Here is a 25,167-nt window from a genome sequence, read left to right on the forward strand (position 1 = left end):
GCACATCATCTGTTTCTTTATACGAGAGGTTCAGCTTAGGCTAACATAACTCCCTGTAGGCATAACGACCAACTCCCGCAGTACTGTTAACCAGCCACGAAAGGCTTGGTCTCGTATTCTTTTTTATTAACACAGCTGACCGTACCAACCAAAACTCGTAGCAACGAAAGTACTAGCTGTAAGGAGAAGTAAATTACATATTATCCTCTACATTTCTTGTGCTTGCTTTCGCTTTTGTCGCGTCTCGCGGCATGTCTCAGTCGGTAGAAGTAGGCGAATATCGGAATCCTTCGGTCAAATGGCATATTTACTTCTGCGACGGCTCGGTGACCTCTGAGGCCCTACAATATTGACCGGTGGCGAAGAGGCAGCAAGAACACCACTGCTGAACGTGAGTGAAGAGTGTAGGCAACAACTATATGAACCATATGCACTATTGCTCATAAACCATATTAAGCAAGGGATGAATGTTCTGTAGCAGTCGTCCCTTTGTACACTGAAGAGCGAAAGAAACTGGTACAGCTGCCTAATATCTTGTAGGGCTCCCGCTAGCACACAGGGGTGCCGCAACACGACGTGGCATGGACTCGACTAATGTCTGAAGTAGTGCTGGAGGGAACCGACACCATGAATCCTGCAGAGCTGTCCATAAATCCGTAACAGTTCGAGAGGCTCTAGATCTCTTCTTAATAGCACGTTGCAAGGCATCCCAGATATACTCAATAATGTTCATGTCTGGGGAGCCGCCAGCGGAAGTGTCTAAACTCAGAAGAGTGTTTCTGGAGCCACTCTGTAGAAATTCTGGGCGTGTGATGTGTCGCGTTGTCCTGCTGAAATTGCGCAAGTCCGTCGGGAGGTACAAAGGACAGCCGGCCGTAGTGGCCGTGCGGTTCTAGGCGCTACAGTCTGGAACCGAGCGACCGCTACGGTCGCAGGTTCGAATCCTGCCTCGGGCATGGATGTCTGTGATGTCCTTAGGTTAGTTAGGTTTAATTAGTTCTAAGTTCTAGGCGACTGATGACCTCCGCTGTTAAGTACGATAGTGCTCGGAGCCATTTGACCCATTTTTTACAATGGATATGAATGGATGTAGGTGATCAGAAAGGATGCTTACCTACGTGTCACCTGCCAGAGTCGTATCTAGAGGTATCAGAGACCCCATATCACTCCAACTGCACGCGTCCCACACCATTACAGAGCCTCCACCATCTTGAACAGTCCCCTGCTGACATGCATGGACCATAGATTCATGAGGTTGTCTCCATACCCGTACACTCCTATCCGCTCGACACAATTTGAAACGAGACTCGTCTGACACAGGAAACATGTTTACAGTCATCAACGGTCCAATGTCTATGCTACAGGGCCAGGCGAGGCGTAAAGCTTAGTGTCGTGCAGTCATCAAGGGTAGACGAGTGGGCCTTCGGCTCCAGAAGCCCATATCGATGATGTTTCGTTGAATGGTTCACTCGGTGACACTTGTTGATGGCGCAGCATTGAAATCTGCAGCAATTTGCGGAAGGGTTGCACTTCTGTCACGTTGAGCGATTCTCTTCAGTCGTCGTTGGTCCCTTTCTTGCAGGATCTTTTTCTGGCCGCAGCGATGTCCCAGATTTGATGTTTTACCGGATTCCTTACATTCACGGTACACTCGTGAAATGGTCGTACGGGAAAATTCCCACTTCATCGCTAGCTGGGAGATGATGTGCCCCATCGCTCGTGCACCGACTATACCACCACGTTCAAACCCACTTAAATGTTGATAACCTGCCATTGTAGAGGCAGTAACTGGTCGAATAACTGCGCCAGACACTTGTATTATATAGGCGTTGCCCACCGCAGCGCCATATTCTGCCTGTTTACATATCTCTGTATTTGAATACGCATGCCTATACTAGTTTCTTTGGCGATTCAGTGTAATTCTGTACTATAGTACAGTCCTATTAATATGACCATCGCCTATGTTCGACATAAACATGCAATAACCACTCACAGACGCTAGGTGGCTGCACTAGTAGTGGAGGATATACAAAGTTTGTCGGGGGGCGGGAAGCGGAGAAACAGTGGAGTCGACGTATCACGTAAACGGGGCGATTTGTCTGACATCGGAAGGTCATAATCATTTGCTTTCTGGAGGGTGGGAGCATTCCCAAAACGTCTAAGTTTGTAAATTGTTCGCTTTTCTCAATGGTTAAAGTATACCGTGTACGGCAAAATGTCACTTTCCAAAACCAGTGCCGAGACAACTTTGGTAAACCACGGATGATAGGTGACGGGGGTGAAACACGGTTGCGAAGATGTTTACGAGTGAATAGACGCGCAAATGTGGAGCAGCTGACTATACGGATGAACCAAGGAGCTACCGATAGTGTTTCCTCAACGACCGCTCAGCGAATGTTGTTGCGTGTATGCCTCTGCAGCAGGCGCCTGGTTCAAGCACCCATCTGACTGCCGTTCAAAGCGAAGAAGGCTGGAACTTTCACATCACGTCCATTGAATGGCGACAGATGGTCTTTTCAGATGAACCACATTTTAAGCCCCATTGAAAAGATGGCTGCTGGCGTGTACGGCGTGAAACTTCATTAAGCAAACACCCCACAACAATCGTCGGAAGGGTACAAAACGGAGGAGGTGGCGTAGTGGTCTGCGGAATGTTTTTGTGACATTCCTTGGGTGATGTCATTCTGAAAGGCACAATGCTCAACACATGCATGCATTTATCCTTGGGGAACCATGTCCACCCCTACATGCAGTTTGTTTCTCCTTGGCACGATGGTGTCTACCAGCAGGACAATGCAACTTGTCACACAGCTTGCAGTGTTCGTGTGTGAGTTTACCGTACTCCCGGATTTAGACCCAATCGAGAATCTGTGGGACCACCTCGGTTGGGCTGTTCGCCACATGAATCCTCAACAGAGAAACATAGCGCCGCTGGCCACGGCTCAGCAGGGCTCCACATCCCTGTCCCTACCTTACAGAACCTCGCCGTCTCTCTCTCTCTCTCTCTCTCTCTCTCTCTCTCTCTCTCTCTCTCTCCCCCCCCCCCCCCCCCCCTCACTGCGTGTCTCGCAGCGGTCCGCACTGCGAAATGTGGTTATTCAGGCTTTTGTCAGGTGGTCACATTATGTGACTGCACGGTGTATTAATCAGCCACGGAAGGCTTCGTCTACATATCTACGTGATTACTCTGCTATTCACAGCAAAGTGCCTGGCAGAGGGTTCAATGAATCACCTTCAAGCTGTCTTTCCACCGTTACACTCTCGAAAGGCACGTGGGAAAAATGCGAGCCATGATTTCTCTTATTTTATCATGATGAGCGTTCCTCCCTATGTAGGTTGGTGCCAATAGAATATTTTCGCAATTGGAGGAGAAAACTGATGATCGAAATTTCATGAGAAGATCCGGCCGCAACGAAAAACGCCTTTGTTTTAATGATGGCCACACCAATTCACGTATCATGTGTAACGTATTACTATCTTTACGACGTTTCTCATCGAGCCATATACGTTATCTCGCATTTCTAGCTGCTTCTCTCACACAAATAATCATAAAAATTCAGAAATTCAGGGTCGTCACCAGCCCAAGCCTTTCCTAACCATTTAGAAAAAAACGGAGCTGGAAAATTATTAGTTTAATTACTTTAATAATTTAATTACAAGTATACAAATTTCTTTAAGTAGCCAGATAAATGACACTCCATGTCGTGCATGAAGCAACTTGATTAATTCAGGATTGGAAATCGGAGTAAGTGGGTAAGATCAACACCACAGAATTTATCTTTCACGTAGATTATTTATTGTATCTAAGTATTTGGTTGCACATCCTAACTACACAAAACTGGTGCCTGACTAGAAATATTTAAATAAGAATTACGTGAGAATGTAACAGAGCACAATTTAACTACAGCAAGAAAAAGCACGGAAAACGGCGGTGGGAGACAATGATACTATCATCTCCTTTGCATTCATGCCATGAAATGTCTCAGTGAGATTTGCATTACGATTCTACGCATGCACAATTCTGGACAGAGGTTTAACCAATGCACGAGGTTGTGCGATAATTATTCAAGATACTAACTGTGTCTGCTGCTTGCAAACGGCCGAACTAGAGCACGTGGTGCATTCCGAAGCAAACTGTTGTGCTGCTTTGTAGAAAGCGCACGAAAGAACAGATTTTCTTGCAGAAATTTTAGCTCATTAAGCAAGCAAATTGTTAAAATAAAGCCTATTGCGCTGCCGTGGTGGACCAGAAGGGTCATTATTAACAAACACGTGGCACAAAATCGACACACAAAGACAAAAGCAACTTCCACAAAATATAAGATTAAAAATCATTAAAAATCATACTCGCTTCGACACAGTATTACACTCACGTACGGTTGAAGTGATCCTAATCAGCTTTTCCTAATCAGATTTACCGTTTGAAATTCTACTTCATCGTTGTTCAAAATGAACACAGCAACTTCCACACTTTTAACTAAAAAACCCAAAAATCGCCTATTTAAAGCAATATAATTATGGCACTTTCGGAAAAATAACTCGCTTCACACGCTTCAGTCAAGCTGAAGTTCTCAAGTATTTCAACAGTTAAACAGAACGAAGTCCTAACTCAACCTCCTTCCTATCACCTGAAACCCCCTTAAAGAGCTACGATCCGTACTCAGCAAGCGTTCACCGAACAGTGCCGCTTTCTCTTTCGAGATTACCTAGGTCCCCGTACAGCGGAAGCTACCACAGGGGTAACCCTCCGTCACCAACCTCACACACAAAAACAGCCTTCGACTAAGATGTGTAAACCTCTCTGTTCAGGTATTGGAAACCTATGTTTGTCATCCTGCGCTCCCCTTCTAACGAGAAGCAAAGTCGTCTGCTCCCAGCAGACGATGACCAACTCAGCGTTTCCCACAAAACAAAACGGAAACCCCACATTAAGACACACATATAATATTCAATAGGCCTTATTTGAGTGCTCAGTCTTTCTGGAAGAGTTCGTGAATTGAGCTAAAATCAGGTAGTAAAGCGAGTAAGTTGTACCGAATTCGACTAGCGTCTTATGAAACGACTTCACAGAGACGTTTCACATGTCTCCCCTATTTCGCGATAACACAAGACAAACTCCCTCTCTTTGAACTTTTTCGATGTTATCCGTCAGTCCCACCGGGCGCGGATCCCACACTGCACAGCAATACTCCAGAACAGGGCGGACAAGCATGATGTAAGCTGTTTCTTTAGTAGACCTGTTGCACCTTCTAAGTGTTCTGCCAATGAATCGCAGTCTTTGGTTTGCTTTACCCACAACATTATCTATGTGATCGTTCTAATTTAGGTTATTGGTAATCCCTAAGAATTTAGTTGAATTTACAGCTTTCAAATTTGTGTAACTTATCGCCAAGATAGATACGAAGCCCACACCTACTACAGTAGTACAAGTTTATATGCGAACTAGCTCTGCAGATGACGAAGAAATTGAAGAAATGTATGATGAAATAAAAGAAATTATTCAGATTGTGAAGGGAGACGAAAATTTAATAGTCATGGGTGACTGGAATTCGAGTGTAGGAAAAGGGAGAGATGGAAACATAGTAGGTGAATATGGGTTGGGGCTAAGAAATGAAAGAGGAAGCCGCCTGGTAGAATTTTGCACAGAGCACAACATAATCATAACTAACACTTGGTTTAAGAATCATGAAAGAAGGTTGTATACATGGAAGAACCCTGGAGATACTAAAAGGAATCAGATAGATTATATAATGGTAAGACAGAGATTTAGGAACCAGGTTCTAAATTGTAAGACATTTCCAGGGGCAGATGTGGACTCTGACCACAATCTATTGGTTATGACCTGTAGATTAAAACTGAAGAAACTGCAAAAAGGTGGGAATTTAAGGAGATGGGACCTGGATAAACTGAAAGAACCAGAGGTTGTACAGAGTTTCAGGGAGAGCATAAGGGAACAATTGACAGGAATGGGGGAAATAAATACAGTAGAAGAAGAATGGGTAGCTTTGAGGGATGAAGTAGTGAAGGCAGCAGAGGATCAAGTAGGTAAAAAGACGAGGGCTAGTAGAAATCCTTGGGTAACAGAAGAAATATTGAATTTAATTGATGAAAGGAGAAAATATAAAAATGCAGTAAATGAAGCAGGCAAAATGGAATACAAACGTCTCAAAAATGAGATCGACAGGAAGTGCAAAATGGCTAAGCAGGGATGGCTAGAGGACAAATGTAAGGATGTAGAGGCCTATCTCACTAGGGGTAAGATAGATACTGCCTACAGGAAAATTAAAGAGACCTTTGGAGATAAGAGAACGACTTGTATGAACATCAAGAGCTCAGATGGAAACCCAGTTCTAAGCAAAGAAGGGAAAGCAGAAAGGTGGAAGGAGTATATAGAGGGTCTATACAAGGGCGATGTACTTGAGGACAATATTATGGAAATGGAAGAGGATGTAGATGAAGATGAAATGGGAGATATGATACTGCGTGAAGAGTTTGACAGAGCACTGAAAGACCTGAGTCGAAACAAGGCCCCCGGAGTAGACAACATTCCATTGGAACTACTGACGGCCTTGGGAGAGCCAGTCCTGACAAAACTCTACCATCTGGTGAGCAAGATGTATGAAACACGCGAAATACCCTCAGACTTCAAGAAGAATATAATTATTCCAATCCCAAAGAAAGCAGGTGTTGACAGATGTGAAAATTACCGAATTAATAAGTCACAGCTGCAAAATACTAACACGAATTCTTTACAGACGAATGGAAAAACTAGTAGAAGCCAACCTCGGGGAAGATCAGTTTGGATTTCGTAGAAACAATGGAACACGTGAGGCAATACTGACCTTACGACTTATCTTAGAAGAAAGATTAAGGAAAGGCAAACCTACGTTTCTAGCATTTGTAGACTTAGAGAAAGCTTTTGACAATGTTGACTGGAATACTCTCTTTCAAATTCTAAAGGTGGCAGGGGTAAAATACAGGGAGCGAAAGGCTATTTACAATTTGTACAGAAACCAGATGGCAGTTATAAGAGTCGAGGGGCATGAAAGGGAAGCAGTGGTTGGGAAGGGAGTAAGACAGGGTTGTAGCCTCTCCCCGATGTTGTTCAATCTGTATATTGAGCAAGCAGTAAAGGAAACAAAAGAAAAATTCGGAGTAGGTATTAAAATTCATGGAGAAGAAATAAAAACGTTGAGGTTCGCCGATGACATTGTAATTCTGTCAGAGACAGCAAAGGACTTGGAAGAGCAGTTGAATGGAATGGACAGTGTCTTGAAAGGAGGATATAAGATGAACATCAACAAAAGCAAAACAAGGATAATGGAATGTAGTCGAATTAAGTCGGGTGACGCTGAGGGAATTAGATTAGGAAATGAGGCACTTAAAGTGGTAAAGGAGTTTTGCTATTTGGGGAGCAAAATAACTGATGATGGTCGAAGTAGAGAGGATATAAAATGTAGGCTGGCAACAGCAAGGAAAGCGTTTCTGAGGAAGAGAAATTTGTTAACATCCAGTATTGATTTAAGTGTCAAGAAGTCATTTCTGAAAGTATTCGTATGGAGTGTAGCCATGTATGGATGTGAAACATGGACGATAAATAGTTTGGACAAGAAGAGAATAGACACTTTCGAAATGTGGTGCTACAGAAGAATGCTGAAGATTAGATGGGTAGATCACATAACTAATGAGGAAGTATTGAATAGGATTGGGGAGAAGAGAAGTTTGTGGCACAACTTGACCAGAAGAAGGGATCGGTTGGTAGGACATGTTCTGAGGCATCAAGGGATTACCAATTTAGTATTGGAGGGCAGCGTGGAGGGCAAAAATCGTAGAGGGAGACCAAGAGATGAATACTTTAAGCAGATTCAGAAGGATGTAGGTTGCAGTAGGTACTGGGAGATGAAAAAGATTGCACAGGATAGATTAGCATGGAGAGCTGCATCAAACCAGTCTCAGGACTGAAGACCACAACAACAACAATCGCATAATCGAAACTTAGCGGATTTCTTTTAGTACTCATCCGAATAGCTTCACACTTTTCTTTATTCACGGTCAATTTCCACTTTTTGCACCATACAGATAGCTTACCTAAATCATTTTGCAATTCGTTCTGGCCATATGATGACTTTACAAGACGGTAAATGACAGCACCATCTGCAAACAATCTAAGACGGCTACTCAGATTGTCTCCTATCTCGTTAAAACAGATCCGAAACAATAGAGGGCCTATAACACTTCCTTGTGGAGCGCCAGACATTACTTTTGTTTTACTCGATTACCTTCCATCTAATACTACGAACTGTGACCTTTCTGACAGGAAATCACGAATCCAGTCTTACAACTGAGGCTATATTCCATGGGTACGCAGTTTGGTTAGAAGACTCTTGTGAGGAACGGTGTCTAAAGCCTTCTGGAAATCTAAAAATATGGAATCAATTTGACATCCCGTATCGATAGCACTCATTACTTTATGTGTACAAAGAGCTAGTTGTGTTTCACAAGAACGACATTTTCTGAATCCGTGCTGACTGTGTGTCAATAAATCGTTTTCTTCGAGGTAATTAATATGTATCTGTTCCAAAACCCTACTGCAAGTCCACGTTAGTGATATGGGACTGTAATTCAGCGGACTGCTCCTATTTGCCTTTTAGGGTATTGGTGTGACTTGAGCAATTTACCAGTCTTTAGGTACGGATCTTCCTGTGAGCGAGCGGTTGTACATAATTGCTAAATATGGAGCATACCCTGAAAGGAACCTGACTGGTATACAATCTGGACCGGAGGCCTTGCGTTTGTGAAGTGATGTTAGCTACTTCGCTACACCGAGGATATCTACTTCTATGTTTCTTATCTGGGCAGTTGATCTTGATTGGAATTCATGAATATTTACTTCGTCTTCTTTGGTGAAGGGGTTTCGGAAAATCCTGTTTAATAGCTCTACTTTAGTGGCAGTGTCATCATCAGTGACTTCACCGTTGCTATCGCGCAGTGAAGGTATTGTTGTGTCTTGCCACTGGTGTGCTTTACGTATGACCAGAATCTCTTTGGGTTTCCTGGCTGATTCAGAGATAGAGTTTCGTTGTGGAAATTAATAAAAGCATCTGGCTTTGAAGTAAGCGCTATATTTCGAACTTCTGCAAAACTTTGCCAATCTTGTGATTCTTGAGTTTCTCCCGGCGTATTTGATAATCAAAATATCCACGGGTATGCTGCCGGTCTATAGTGTCCAACGGGCACAATATTTCGGCGATCATACATGTCGCCATCATTCAGGTGAACTGACGGACTGAGCTCCTGTGAACGTGCCGGCACGGAGATCCGTATGCTGTGGCTGCTCAAAGGGAACTGGGTTCGGTCGCTTTTTTTTTTTTTTTTTTTTTTTTTTTTGCACTTTTCATTCCCTTCTCAGATGGAGAAGGGCGGGCTCTTGTAGAGCGTGCGTTTAGCTCTTTTCAGCCAAGGGGTAAAATTTATTCTGCTGTGACACTCTTTATTTCTCTCGCTGGGGTGCAATAAAAGGGGGGGGGGGTGTTCTCCCAATTGGGAATTTATTTGCAGGAGTTTGTTGGGGACAGTTCCGGTATTTACCTTAGCGGCCAAGGAAAACCTGCAAAACCCGGCCTGAACTGCTTGTTATGGCTTGACTTCTCTTTATTTGCCGTGTTGCCAGCGTTGGCGCTGGCGTTCACGGCGGACAAGGGCGGCTTCGCGTCTTCTGTCACGCTCCACCTCTTGCTCCTCTTGCTTTCTTCTGAACTGCTCGTCTCGGGCTTCCGCCTTTCTTCTTATGAGCTCCTTGCTTTGCAGGAAGCTCATTTGGTGTTCATCTCGGTCGGCCAAGTTTGGGTTCGTGACGTCCAGGATTTCGCTGTCCACAAGGTGATTTACAAACTCCTTGGTTTGGACGCTTGAGTCCTGACGTGCTGCCGGTGCTCCCTTGCCTTCTGACGAGGCCTGTGTGGCTCGACTGGTTCGGTGGCGGCGGCGGCCGATTTAAATGCCCTCCGCCCGCGGCGCGCTCCCTCCGCCGTCCGCGTCCCGCGCCACGGTCGCGCGGTGGAACAGATTGCGACGGTGTCTGAGATGACGTCGGTGTGATGGCTCTGTCCGCCGTGGTCGTCAAAACTATATGTTTGCTCGATTTACTCTTGATTAACCCGATCGCTGGTTCCCAAACCTTGCTAAGATTATAGCCACAGTCACGGTTTATGAGGTCGTCATTGGTGCGAATTTCGATGGCACCAATGACGACCTCATAAACCGTGACTGTGGCTATAATCTTAGCAAGACTTGGGAACCAGCGATCGGGTTAATCGAGAGTAAATAGAGCAAACGTATAGTTGTGACGACCACGGCGGACAGAGCCATCACACCGACGTCACCTCACACGCCGTCGCAATCTGTTCCACCGCGCGACCGTGGCGTGGGGCGCGGACGGCGGAGGGAGCGCGCCGCGGGCGGAGGGCATTTAAATCGGCCGCCGCCGCGACCGAACCCAGTTCCCTCTGAGCAGCCATAGCGTACGGATCTCCGTGCCGGCACGTTCACAGGAGCTCAGTCCGTCAGTTCACCTGATAATGGCGACATGTATGATCGCCAAAATAATGTACCCGTTGGACACTATAGACCGGCAGCATACCCGTGGATATTTTGATTTGCCAATCGTGTTTTTGTCATTTCTTGCACCCCTTTGTACCTGCGTCCTTTTTTTGGGGGGGAGGGGGGGCTATCACATCATCGGTAAGTCCCCGATTGAGTCGTACTACACACGACTACGTGGTAATGAAAGGAACAATATTTCACCATTCCTCTATCCAGTTCGAGGTACGGTTGCCAGATTTAATGGGCAAAATTACCGAACTTTGCCTGGCGAGAGGGATTTTCTAAGCTGAAGGCTCAGATTGAACACAAACACTTAGCAAATGTTAAAAATCATATTTATTATTGCTATTTACATTTCTCAACAATTTTTATTAGTTATTTTTTTCTTGAAGTTGTTGCATGTTGCAGACTTCAAAGTAGAACGAATGCATAATTCTGTTTTCACCGTATCTACGTCTACATGAACACACTGCATTTCACACTTACGTGCCTGGCAGAGGGTTCGTCGAACCACTTTCCCTCTATTTTTCTACCTTTCCACTCTAACTGCGGGTGGGAAAAACGAACACTTCCAAATCTTCCGTGCGAGCTCTGATTACTCTTATTTTATTACAATGATCATTTCTTCATATGTAAATGGTTGTCAACAAAATGTTTTCGCAATCGGAGGAGAACGCTGGAGATTGAAATTTCGTGAAAGGATATCGCAGCAACTAAAAACTCCCTTGTTTTAATGACTATTCACTACCACCCTTACCCTTGGCACTCTCTCCCCTGTTTCGCGATAATACAAAACAAGGTACACTTCTTCGAACTTGACCGACGTCCTCTGTCAATCCCATCTGGTAAGTACCCAGTCTGCAAGGCAGAACTCTAGCAAAGGACGGACAACCGTAGTGTACTCAGTCTCTTTAGTAGACCTGTTGTGTCTTAAGTGTTTTCCCAATAAAACTTAATCTTACGGTTGCCTTCTCCATAATATTTTCTAGGTGATCGATTCAATATAAGATGTTCGTAGTTTTAATTTCTGAGTATTTAGTTGAAGAACTGACAGCCTTTAGATTTGTGTGATTTATCATGTGACCGAAATTTACCAGATTCCTTTGGTACTCAAGCGAATGAGCTCACACATTTCATTATTTGCCACTTTCTGCGCCATACAGATACCGTGTCTAAATCATTTCACTATTGGCTATGTTCTTCTGGTGACTTTATTAGACGGTAAACGATAGCATCATCTACAAACATTCTAACAAGGGAACCTCCCCATCGCACCCCCCTCAGATTTAGTTATAAGTTGGCACAGTGGATAGGCCTTGAAAAACTGAACACAGATCAGCTGAGAAAAGAGGAAGAAGTTGTGTGGAACTGTGAAAAAATAAGCAAAATATACAAACTGAGTACTTCATGGGAAGATAGGCAACATCAAGGACAGTGGCAACGGAGGAGCGCCGTGGTCTTGTGGTAACGTGAGCAGCTGCGGAACGAAAGGTCCTTGGTGCAAATCTTCCATCGAGTGAAAAGTTTAATTTTTTATTTTTAGTTTATGTGACAAACTCTTATGTTTTCATCACTTTTTTGGGAGTGATTATCACATCCACAAGAAAACCTAAATCGGGCAAGGTAGAAGAATCTTTTTACCCATTCGCCAAGTGTACAAGTTAGGTGGGTCGACAACATATTCCTGTCATGTGACGCACATGCCGTCACCAGTGTCGTATAGAATATATCAGATGTGTTTTCCTGTGGAGGAATCGGTTGACCTATGACCTTGCGATCAAATGTTTTCGGTTCCCATTGGAGAGGCACGTCCTTTCGTCTACTAATCGCACAGACACTAAACTTATTACAGTGAACAGAGACGTCAATGAACGAACGGACAGATAATAAATATGCAAAAATAAAGAAAGTAAAATTTTCACTTGAGGGAAGACTTGAACCAAGGACTTCTCGTTCCGCAGCTGCTCACGCTACCACGGGACCACGGCGCTCCTGAACTGATATCGTCCATGATGTTGCCTATGTGGCCCATGGAATACTCAGTTTGTATATTTTGCTTATTTTTTCACAGTTCCACACAACTTCTTCCTGTTTTCTCAATTGATCTGGGTTCAGTTTATCAAGGCCTATCCACTGTGCCAACTTATAACTAAATCTGAGGGGGGTGCGATGGGGAGGTTCCCTTGTAAGAGGGCTACTCAGATTGTCTCCTAAATCATTGTTATAAATCACCTCGGGGAACGCCAGATATTACTTCTGTTCTATTCGACGACTTTCCGTCAGTTACTACGGACTGTGATCTTTCCTACAGTTGCACAAATAGGCACCCAACTTTACTGTAAGCCGCTGGTGAGGAATGGTAACAAAAGCCTTCTGGAAATCTAGATATATGGGATGATTTTGAGATTCCCTGTTGATAGCACTCATTACTTCGTGAGAAAGAGCTAGTTGGGTTTTACAAGAACGAAGTTTCCGGTATCAGTACTGACTGTGTGTTAACATTTTCTCGAAGTAGTTCATAATACACTGACGGAAAAAAACGCAGCACCAAAGAATAATTAATGTAGAATAATGAAATTTCTGGAATAAATTTGTCTAGGTACTGTATTTAAGCGATTAACATTGCAAGATTACGCGCGAGATAAGTTTATTGCAACTGTGAAATACAGGTACATTAATAACCAATATCATCGCCAGACTGTTGAGTCCAAGTATACAAACGTGCATTCATTGTGAAGTACGGGTGTCGGTTGTAAGTTTGTGGGACCGAGTTCCAAGCCTGTTGTAATTGGTCGGTCAATACGGGATGGTTAATGCTGTTTGTAGATGACGCTGGAGTTGTTGTCCGATGTCCCATATGTGCTCGGCTGGAGAGAGATCTGGTGATCGAGCAGGCCACACACTGTAGAGCATGTTGGATTACGATAGCGGTGTGTGGGCGAGCGTTATTCTGTTGGAAAACACACCTGGGAATGCTATTCACGGATAGCAGCATAACAGGTCGAATCACCAGATTGACGTAGATATTTGCAGTCAGGGTGCGTGGGATAACCATGAGAGCTCTCCTACTGTCACACGAAATCTCGCCCTAGACCGTAACTCCAAGTGTAGATCCAGTGTGTCTAGCATGCAGACAGGTTGGTTGCAGGCTCTCAACTGATCTGCTCCTAACCAACACACGGCCGTCAGTGGCACAAAGGCAGAACCAGTTTTCACAAGAAAGCACAACGGACCTCCACCTGCCTTCCAATGGGCTCTCGTTTGACGCCACTGAAGTCGCAGGTGAGAGTGGATTGGGGTCAGTGGAACGCGCGCTACAGTGCGTCTGGCTCTGACCTGTCCATCAAGTAAGTGATCTGTAACAGTTCATTGTATCACTGTGGTGTCAGCTGCTGCTACAGATACAATGCGTCAGAGCCATATTACGAACACTGGTCTCCCCTCTCGTAGTGTCACGTGGCCGACTGGCGTCCGTACGTTTCCTTGACTACCACTACCAACAGTAATGTACAGTAGCTACATTCCTGCCAAGTTTTTCTGCAGTATCGTAAAAGGAACATCCAGTTTCTCACAGACCTATTACACGACCTCGTTCCAATTTAATGAGGTGTTAATAACGGCATCTTCCTCACCTTAGCGGCATTCTTGGCTAACATCATCTCAACACATCCTATCTCATAAGTGACAAACGCTCACGACCGTTACAGCGTATATGTATAGCAAACCCGATTTGCATCCTCATAGTGGCGCTATAAGCGCCACTCTTATCCGCCTGGTGCGGACTTTAAATAGACATCTTTCAGATGCTATTGAATGCAAGCCTGCAAACGTGCATTCATTGTGAAGTGCGGATGTCGGATGTAAGTTTGTGGGACCGAGTTCCAAGCCTGATGTAATTGGTCGGTCAATTTCCTTTCTTGAGTATTGATAGGACCTGTGCATCTTTACAGTCTTAGGTACGGATCTTTCGGCGAGGGGATGACTATGACTGAAGTATGGGGTTGTTATATCTGCATACTCAAAGTTATTTAATTGTTATACAATCTGGACCGGAGGAGTTGCCTTTATTATGCTATTTAAACTGCTTTACTACGCCGAAGACATCTACTTTTAAGTTACTCATGATGGCAGCAGTCCATGATTCGAATTCTGGAATATTTACTTCGTCTTCTTTGGTGAAGGTATTTCGAAAGGCTTTATTAAGTCTGCTTTAGTAGCGCTATCGTCGATAGTATTTCCATTACTATCACGCAGAGTAGGCATTGATTGCGTCTTGCCGCTAGCATCCTTTACAAACGACCAGAATATCTCTGGATTTTCTGCCAGGTTTCGAGACACGGATTCATTGTGGAAACTATTATAAGCATCTCACATTGAAATCCGCACTAAATTTCGAGCTTCTGTGAAACATCGTCAGTCTTGGGGATTTTGCTTTCTTTTAAATTTAGTATGTTTCTTTGTGGCTTCTGCAACAGTCTTCTGGCCTGCTTTCTGTACCGTGGAGATCAGTTCTGTCTTATTAATTCATTTGGTACGAATTATTCATTGTTGTCGATATCAACACTCAGTTTCTTTCTGGCGTCAGACAATAAAATGATTACGACGGTTCCATGCAGCAGTGCCTACGTGGACAGAGTCTTCAGTCACATAGAAGATTCGAATGACTGAAGACTTTCCACGTAGGCGTTGCTGCATGGAACCGCTACTACCCTTTTGATAATTTGTTTTACGTTAGGCGCTTCCTGTCCGTTTACAAACTTTTCCATGAAAACGGGTTTTTCGACGTAGGAGCTTGACTTCGTGGTTATTCCAAAGTTTTATTTAGTATCTATCTTTATCAGTGTCACGAATGCAGCACGCGTCATCCATCAGCAGCGTGCAAACTTTTACGGACTTGATGTCTAGTTTGTGGGGCGCTCAACTGCTCCGTCATCAGTGCCCGTATGAAGTCCCAATTTTTACACAGACCAGTGTTGACACAATACAAACTAGCCACTGTTACAAATGATGATGATGATGATGATGATGATGATAAGATGAGGACAACACAAACAACCAGTTCCTGGGCAGAGAAAATTCCCAGCCCGACCAGGAATCGAACCCAGGATCCCATGATCGAGAGACAAACAACGCTAGCCACTAGACCATGAGCTGCGGACTTTTATGGACTTGATTTTGCAAGTCTGCAAATAAATTAGTGACACAAATGGAGTTCTAAAAATACTGAACCACTCTTATTTTGGTACCGAACATGGGGCTTAGATACAGAACAGTTAGGTAAGAAAAAACTTAAAATCTGGCAATGCAGCTCCCAGGGAATCTGTCACCATATGATACGTACACAACCACCACCACCACCACCACCACCACCACCACCACCACCGCCGCCGCAGCTGCTGCTGCTGCTGCAACTAGTGCTGTCAGTGCTATCGCCACCAGTCACCATCGATATAAAACTTCCTGGCAGGTTAAAACTGTGTGGCGGGCTGAGACTCCAACTCGGGACCTTTGCCTTTCGCGGGCAAGTGCTCTACCATCTGAGCTACCCAAGCACGACTCACGCCCTGTCCTCACAGCTTTACATCAGCCAGTACCTCGTCTCCTACCTTCAAAACTTCATAGAAATTAATTTGCGTAACTCCACTGAGAAACAGGGAAGGAAAATCCGTTACATCACACTCCCTTCGTAAAAAGACTTTACTCGCCCACATTCAATTGAAACTTGTTTTATATGATTACATGGAAATTCAAAGGGGAACTAATACTCTTACGGTGCACAACCCTAAGCCAGCATACACTATTTGAATCTCACTAACATCCCTGCTTGCATGTGTAAATTTCACAGTGCCTCCTATTTCTTCAATTTCACCATTCAAAAACGCGTTCTTGAAGTTTCGTGTACGCAACAGTGACAAACGGCGCAAGGTGTACACCATATTATCATCTGGAGAAATTACAACGTTCTCACCAACAAAAATATGAACCTCGAATGCACCAGGTTTCACACATTCACGATGAAATTATTTCGTCTTGAAATTAATTATTTGTTTAAATCATATACGTCAGCAAAGACAACTGTATATCAGTCATATACTTAACGACCAATACAGCAGACTTGCCTTGCTTTCTGCAGTGTACAGCTCAGCGTCGACACGTCCACTCGCGACGAGGCTTCAAGCCATTCTGGTCCACCAAGCCACGCTGCCTTTACATTTTGTGTTCCCTTTCATTCTACTCGCGTGACAGATTTAACTAAGCCTTTTGCATTTGGCCAATACCTAAATAATTGTGTAGGTAGGCTGTTTAGATTTTTATGTTGGTAACGCCACGTAGCGCTCTATATGAAAATCACTGACTGTGCTATGTGAATTCTGTGGCTGGTCTGCATTGTTGCAATATTGCTGTTGTTGTGTTGGGCAGCTCGATGTGAACAGCGCGTAGCATTGGGCAGTTGGAGGTGAGCCGCCAGCAGTGGCGGATGTGGGGAGAGAGATGGCGGAATTTGGAGAGCGGACGATCTGGACGTGTGTCCATCAGAAAGAGTAAATTTGTAATATTGGATATCATGGGCTGATATATATATTATGACTTTTGAACACTATTGAGGTAAATACATTATTTGTTCTCTATCAAAATCTTTCATTTGCTAACTATGCCTATCAGTAGTTAGTGCCTTCAGTAGTAAGAACCTTTTATTTAGCTGGCAGTATTGGCGCTCGCTGTATTGCAGTAGTTCGAGTAACGAAGATTTTTGTGAGATAAGAATTCATGAAAGGTATAGGTTATTGTTAGTCAGGGCCATACTTTTGTAGGGATTACTGAAAGTCAGATTGCGTTGCGCTAAAAATAGTGTGTCAGTTTAGCGAATGTCTGAGTACGTTCAGTTCTGCTCAGCTGTTTGAAAATCAAATAATGTAAGAGGTTTATCAGCACAGTAATTTATAAATTTTTCTAAGGGGACGTTACAATTGGTGCGTTTTTCATTATAGTGATACATTTGGTTTTCTCTGCAGAGACTCTTAAAACAGCTCCACTGACCATTTTTTAAGAGAGAGAGAGAGAGAGAGAGAGAGAGAGAGAGAGAGAGAGAGAGAGAGAGAGAGAGAGGTACTCTTAGTTCTGTATCTGCCAGATTTTCAGGACGTACAGCAAAATCGTCTGAAAATTACAAGCAGTTTATTTCAATACATTGCTCCAGTCCTACTAGTTTTATTGATGGCACTTTATATCCTTTTAATTTTCCATTACAAATTCTTAGCATATTTTCTAACGAACAGTTGAAGAAAACTGAAGATAAGCCGTCATCTTATCTTACACCCGTATTTTTATTTTAGAGGCCTTAGAAATATCGTTCGTGAACTTTACGTTTGAGACTGACTCAGTAAGTGTTATAGATTTGTCAGTTTAGTTTTAACTCCAAAATTTCAGATTAATTGGTGTAGTGCTTCCCGTTCAACAGAGAAAGTTGCCTTCTTAAAATACACAAATGTTTGAAATGTGTCTTTGATATTCATTTAGCTTTTGGTTGAAGGGCAAACTCAGTGCAGCCCTGTTAGCTATTGTAGTGACAACGTTCAGTACTCACCCCCAATTCCTTGAGCATGGTGACGTCTCTCCTATACTTGTGATACGAGTCGGCTGCCACATCGCCGTTACTGCAGTCAACCGAATAGTTGGGGTTCCTGTGCACCAAGTTATCCCATATGCTCTCTCCTTTACCTAAAAAACACGTTCAATAAAGCTCCACGTATCTATTACGACATCGTATGTTTCAAGCTTTAGCAAGTTTATCTTACAACTAAAATTATTTCGCAAACATGCTACATTGCATTTAAGTCAGACGTAAATGAACAATGGTAGTCAACTGATGACGAGAATGATTTCCGTTCCTTCGGCACATACGCACATACTTAAGAGCGCCGAATGCTCGCTCACCCGCGTCTGCAAGTGCAACGAGAATTACAGTGACATTTTCTATCCGCAAAGGGAAGGCAGACTATTTTCGCCATCTGTTTGAATATTCGACGCTGCTTTTGGCCAGGTTTGGATGTTAAATATGGCTGCCAATTATGATTAACTATACTGCATTAGACCAGTACCGAGGTTATGGAAGCAATCTACGAATACTCAAGAATTTTTGGAATCAATGTGCTCTGCAAACACAGTGGCTTACAGAACAGAGGGTTAGGCTCTACTTCCGTACCAATCGGATACCGGGAATTCTAGCACAATACAAATTTCCTGAAGTTCGTAGCTAGGTCATCCCCTGTGTCTCTTTCCACTATGGCTGACTTAGTTTTACGTTTTATTCGGGCAGGGGGATTTTATCATTTACTCTGAGTGTTTCTGTTTTACTTTCTTGTTTTGTGTTGACTCTGGCCTTTGGCCTATGATTTTCCACTGGTTTTTTAATGTGTTTCTAAGTGGTTGGCTTTTCCTTATTTATTTCTATGGTCGGCCAACCACCGTCACACTCTGTGTGGTTTTAGATCGTTTTGTCTTGTCCTTGTCCCCGTTTCTCTTGTTTTGTATCGTCTGTGATGTCTTCTGTTCCTTGTTTTTATTCTCTGTGGGTGTTCTTTGTCTTTGGAAAAAGGGACCGATGACCATGGCAGTTTGGTCCCTTTAATCCCCCAAACCAACCAACCAACCAACCCTGTGTCTCTTATTTTTACAATGCCGCTAACATACTGAATTACTCATTGGAAGAGAAGTTTGTGACCTAGAAGAGGCACTCCAAAGGACGATTTTTCGAACTATAGTTTTTCCTGACTGCCTGTTAAACGAAAGGATGTGAAGTTTTGGAATTTTCTCCATCATGTGAAGCTTTGGGTTTATAAAGATCACGCGTCCCTCGAGTCTATAATGGAATTAAAGACGTCTCGTACGAGTAATTCCCTAGGTTTTACACAGCGAGAATTAAATTTGGAGACGCGTTACATAACGAAATATCTTTGATGTCAAGTCAAGGCTTCCTCTAATTGTAAAAGACGCTACAAGCATACAGTGCATAGGAAAAGGGTGAAAAGGTAAGATTAGTCGCATGTATATAGGGCGAACCAAAATTCTTGTACTCTGATCACAACGCGATTTCTTTCATGCTAATAGTGTCAATATGAGTAACAAAATTCCGTTCCGTACATAATTTCGGAAGAAAATGGACGTGGAAGAAAGGCATTTTGGCGACACTAACCGCATGAAAGACATCAGCAGTTAATATTGTGTAGTTGTGGTGCCCAATGCAGTGGATATCGTTTTGCTTTAGAACACTCGAGTTCGAGAGGTAGATTCGAGGATTTAACTTTTTTCTATATTGCATGATATGGTACCTCGCTTGTGATTCGTTATACAGCAATTACAGCAGGGCTCACAGAAAACAGCATCATAATTTAATACCAACAGAGAAATGAAAATACAATCATTGTTTACTTTACACTTTTACAGATGTATTTTGCCTTTAAGTATGTACTGTGTTGTCTTACACACACAACCTTGCATGCTTTATGGTCCGTTAACAGCACTGTTTCCGTTTTCTTCAGTTACAACCCTTTCCCTAAATAAATAAATAAAATTTGAAGAACAGATTTATAGCCATCAGCTGTACAAATTTAACTTTATTCCTTACTGATTTTAGTTTCTATGAGCATCATCACTGAAAGACTAAATAAAAACTTAAATGTATACAAAAAGAACGAAAAATATAAGAATTATACTTACCTACATCACAATCTTAGTCAGTACTTACAAAGCAGTGCATCAGAGGGAACGAAAATGCATGTCACTCACACAAAACTCATTAGCATATCAAGTACGATGTCTCACAGTGGTATGTGAAATACACATAATTCAGCCGACGTCAAATCACGCAGACAGGCTGCGTAAAGACTACTGTCAGTTACGGGGTGTATCTCATCAAAGGCATATGTAAATTTAAGACCACCAAACGGTCTAACATCAAAGAGTAAAAACATACGAAAATCTGTAATTTAGTCTTTAGAAGAAGAGTACAATTTATGCAAGAATAGTTCAGTGTTGGCAACATGTTGTGGTTACGATCAACAAACGGCATAAATTTACGTCGTAAAACATGCCAACCAAACCAATCGTAAATCTTAAAAATGATGTCTTGCATGGTCTAATAACATTATATAAAGACATTTGCAGACAGTAATGTCAGTCAATGAGCTTGTTACCCAAGCAGAGCAACGACGTAATCCTATATTTAAGACGCAATATTGTCAGTCTTCTCACCAACAAGGTGGAGGTAACAAAACGTAACGCGGATTGACACTGAGTTTTATGATCAGATCACCATCAAAGCCGTAATTGAACCGAAAAGTAACATAGTGATGAAGTAATTTTTTTATATCATAAACATCGAATGCTAGAGACAGTAAGGTCAGCTGCTGTGGATATAAGACCAACAATTTTTGACAATATAGAAACAAAAAACAAAATCAGGGACTTATAAAAGATATGGACCTATAATACAGGTCACTAATGAAACATGAATTTAACAAAACCTAGACCTCGGGCTACGGATGACATGACCATTACACACAGGAAGTGGTTACATGGGTAGGGGGGCTGTGTGTAGGGGACTGGGCAGATTTTTAGGTACGAGCGTCTCGGGAAACTACAGAAGGGAAATCAGTATAATATGTGTAGTACAAACACGGCAAGGTAGACCTAGCTAGTCGTAAATTGTCGTAGTTGTGTTGGCAAAGCTCCAAGCGCTAATAGAAAGCAAATCGTTATAGGTACGGAAAATTGGCCAAAGACGGAAATAAGTTCAGCCGAAATTTTTGCAAGGGACAAAAGTGTGTTCAGAAAGGATAGATTAAATATAGTTGGTGGTGGAGTGTTTCTTGCTGTCAGAAGCAGTTTACCTTGTGGTGAAATTGAAGTACATAGTTCCCGTGAGTTAGTATGGTACTTCACAATCGGAATGACCAGAAATGTCACAATACACGAGCATAAAACATGTTCCAAAATTATGCAACAGACCGACGACAGAGAAATAGGCCTACAGTTCTTTGCGTCTTTTCGATCACTTTTCTTGAAAACAGGAATGACTTAGAGAAAAGCTTAATTATTAGGAATGCTTTGCTTCTCCAGATACCTATAGTACACCGCTGCTAGAACAAGGGCATATTCTTTGGCAAACTCTATGTAGAATCCAACTGGTATCCCACCAGGTCCAGTGGCCTTTCCTGTGTTGAGCGATTTCAGTTGCTTTTCTGTCCCATGGTCACTTATTTCGATATCTGTCATTTTATCATTCATGGGACGGTATAAAGGAAGAACTACAGTGCCATCTTCCTCTGTAAAAAAATGGTTCAAATGGCTCTGAGCACTATGGGACTTAACTTCTGAGGTCATCAGTCCCCTAGAACTTAGAACTACTTAAACCTAACTAACCTAAGGACATCACACACATCCATGCCCGAGGCAGGATTCGAACCTGCAACCGTAGCGGTCGCGTGGTTCCAGACTGTAGCGCCTAGAACCGCTCAGCCACACCGGCCGGCTCTTCCTCTGTGAAACAGTTTTGGAAAAAGGCGTTTAATATTTCGACATTTTCCGTTTCATCCTCCGATTGTGCCCTTATGGTTGCGGAGTGTGTGGAGAAATGGCTTCAATCCGTTTACTGATTTAACGGAAGTGCAAAACTTCCTCCCCCCAGGGACTCAGCATTCATTTGCTGAGTACGGGCTTGGCGACCCCGGGGTCCTGAGCTGGGGACTGGTCAGCGCCGCCAGTCTCCTGTCACCGTAACCCCCGGACATGCTTCAGCGACCACCGCATGGCGCGGCGGTGGAACGTTGTGTGCTGCGGGGAATGGTAATCTTGGCCTGACCGCCTGGATTGCGAGGAAGGTAAACCTCTATAAAAACCCCTCAATCTTACGGTGTGCTGCGCGCCTATAAGATGCATGGCTGTTGGGGTGGAACAGTCGCAAGCGGGCAACCTCTGGGGCACCTGCCGCGCCCCAGTTGTATAAGGCTTACCTAGGCACGCGGGGCTCTGTCTAGGTGGACTTCTAGTTCCCTAGCTGCTCGTGGGACCGAGATGGAACCCTCGAACTTTTATTCTTCTCCTGCCAGCGGAAAGGGTGGATCGCTGGTGGGTTCTAACACCCAATCCAACAAGAGGGCTCGTGTAGCCAGTCCTCCTGATTCAGGTAGTAGTAACAGAACGTATGCTGCTTCGCAGAATGTGTTTTTCATAATTAAAAGAAAAGATGGGAGTTTTGAAAAAGTTTCGCCATTTTATATACAGAAGGGCTTAGAAGGTATTGCTGGCACATTAAAATCTGTAAAGCGCTTGCGAAATGGCACCTTGTTGGTTGAAACATCTAGCTTCCAGCAAGTCCAGAACCTTCAGAAGGCACAATTTCTTGGGGAGTTTGCGATAGAGACTGAATTTCACAACACCTTGAACTACAGCAAGGGTGTTGTGACTTGCAGAGATCTCGTTGACATTCCCCAAGACGAACTGAAGGCTGAATGGTCCCGGGAAGGAATTGTGGACGTGCAACACATTATGAAACGGGTGGATGGTGCTCTCATAAAGACTGACTCATTTATCCTTACATTTAACACCACCAAATTGCCAGAGCATGTGAAGGCAGGTTTCCTACGTCTCAGTGTACTAGAGATGGGGGATGCACTCTTGAACTAATTCATAGAGTTGAATCTTTCAAAGGAGTGAACAATCAGTGATTCAGAAAAAAAGAACGGTAGCTCCAAACGTTTCCGACGGCAGAGAGAGAGAGAGAGAGAGAGAGAGACGGAGCATATCAGCGGCGCCTCTGCTGGTCACAGCACAGTGCACGCCACACAACACAGCCAGCGCCGGCCTCTGCCCTGCTTCTACCTTGGCTGCCTGCATTGTGCAGTGCCCCATTGGATTTTGTGTTTCACATAAGCCGTGCCGTCTCTGTGCGTCGTCTGCCGCGCGCAGTGTCTGGCGCAGCTTGACTTCGCATCGCACTCTGTCGGCGATCGTTTCAGTCGCACGTCCTGCCCTCTGGGCAGTTGATGCGAGCAACAGGACAGAGAGCCACCTAGCGGATAACATAGGAACTACTTGCAACAACCCGCTCGCAAGAGAACAGACGATTTGTCTCGGAGCGGGTGAGTTCACCGCTCCCCCCACCCTCGGAACTCGCCCGCTCAACGCTCACTCCACCGTCTCGACTCTAGCCAGAGCGTTGAGCAAAGCGACTCAGGTGTCACTCTGGTCTCTGCGGTCTCGGCTCACGCAGTAATACAGCTCGCGGCTCGACCTGCTCGACTCAGCGGCTCTGCATCGGTGTTCGTCTCTACTGGATATTGTTCTTCGTAGTAATACCGCTACGTATATTACATTATTATGTTATGTATACATCATTTGTTTTTATTTTATTTTTATTTGTTTAAACTGATTAGATTAGGTTCCTGACGACTCCTCTTACTATAGGATTTTTATGATGGACACTCGAATTTACGCTTTAATTACGAGCGAACCAATAAACGTATCGCAAAATGTGATACACCAATATTTTCCTTGTTTTATTCTGCGTAAGGCTATATGCAGCACTTTCGTTGTACAGTCAAATTTATAGTTTTTTTTCTTATTCTGGTACGGATTTTGCGATTTTAGGCGTCTTCGGAAGGAAACGTTCACTTTAAAAATATATGGCTTGCGATGTATTTGTATGAGGTTAATGAAATTTTAATACATTGTAGCCAAATATATTGTTAATGTAAATCTGAAGTTACAACATTTTCCGATCACCCAAAAAACCACGATAGTGCAAAATAAATCAATAATCAAAAACTTTGTCATATCGTGGAAATTTCAATAAACAATACAAAATTCTTACTCATTATCTGTGTTACTTCAAAATAGGATCAAATAAGATCAAAATACAGGTATAGTAGTGGAATAAACCAAGTTTAAAGGGCAATGTGCCTTCCATTTATTTTCTATCGTAAATGAGTGGTGAGTCATGAAAAAGAGCTAATTCATTTCAGGGAGTGAACAGTTCTGATCCGATCTCTGAAAAGAACAGTTTTGCCCATCTCTACAGTGTACGGCCTCATTACCCCAACCCCATGCGGTGTTTCAAATGCCAACACTTTGGACACACTACTCTCGGCTGTAGAGGGGAAGCCACTTGTGGTGGGAATTGTGGTAAAGCCGCCTATGAGGGAGTTGGTTGCTCCTCTCCTTCCAAGTGTGTCAACTGCTCTGGGGATCACCCTGTGTGGAGTAGGGAATGCAGAGTTTTCCTTGAGGAACGGAAGATCCAGGAACTAAAAACTACAAAACGTATCCCATATGGTGAGGCGAAGAAAATCTACAAGTCCATGCAGCCGCCCACGTTCGCTGCTTCCTTTTCTTCCGTTCTCAAACAACCAGTCTTGAAAACCGATGCCGCTACACAAACGGAGGTTGCTACTGTCTGCACTAGCACCTGCGCTTGTCAATGTACGTGTGCTGCTGCCGTTCCTGTGAAGCCTGCTGCTCCCCCCCGGCCATCTGACCAAGCTGTGGTAGCTGACATCATGGAACTTC

General features: G+C 43.6%; 1 protein-coding gene across 1 annotated transcript in view; it reads right to left on the minus strand.

The window, feature by feature from the left end:
* Window positions 1-25,167, minus strand: part of LOC126412949 (myrosinase 1-like) — a 109,617-nt gene that overhangs the window by 48,742 nt on the left and 35,708 nt on the right. The window contains exon 4 of the mRNA XM_050082840.1: window positions 18,188-18,321. Within this exon, the coding sequence (XP_049938797.1) occupies window positions 18,188-18,321 (134 nt within the window). The remainder of the gene's footprint in view (window positions 1-18,187; window positions 18,322-25,167) is intronic.

This window comes from Schistocerca serialis, chromosome 7 (genome assembly GCF_023864345.2).
Source record: "Schistocerca serialis cubense isolate TAMUIC-IGC-003099 chromosome 7, iqSchSeri2.2, whole genome shotgun sequence".
Lineage (NCBI taxonomy): Eukaryota > Metazoa > Arthropoda > Insecta > Orthoptera > Acrididae > Schistocerca > Schistocerca serialis.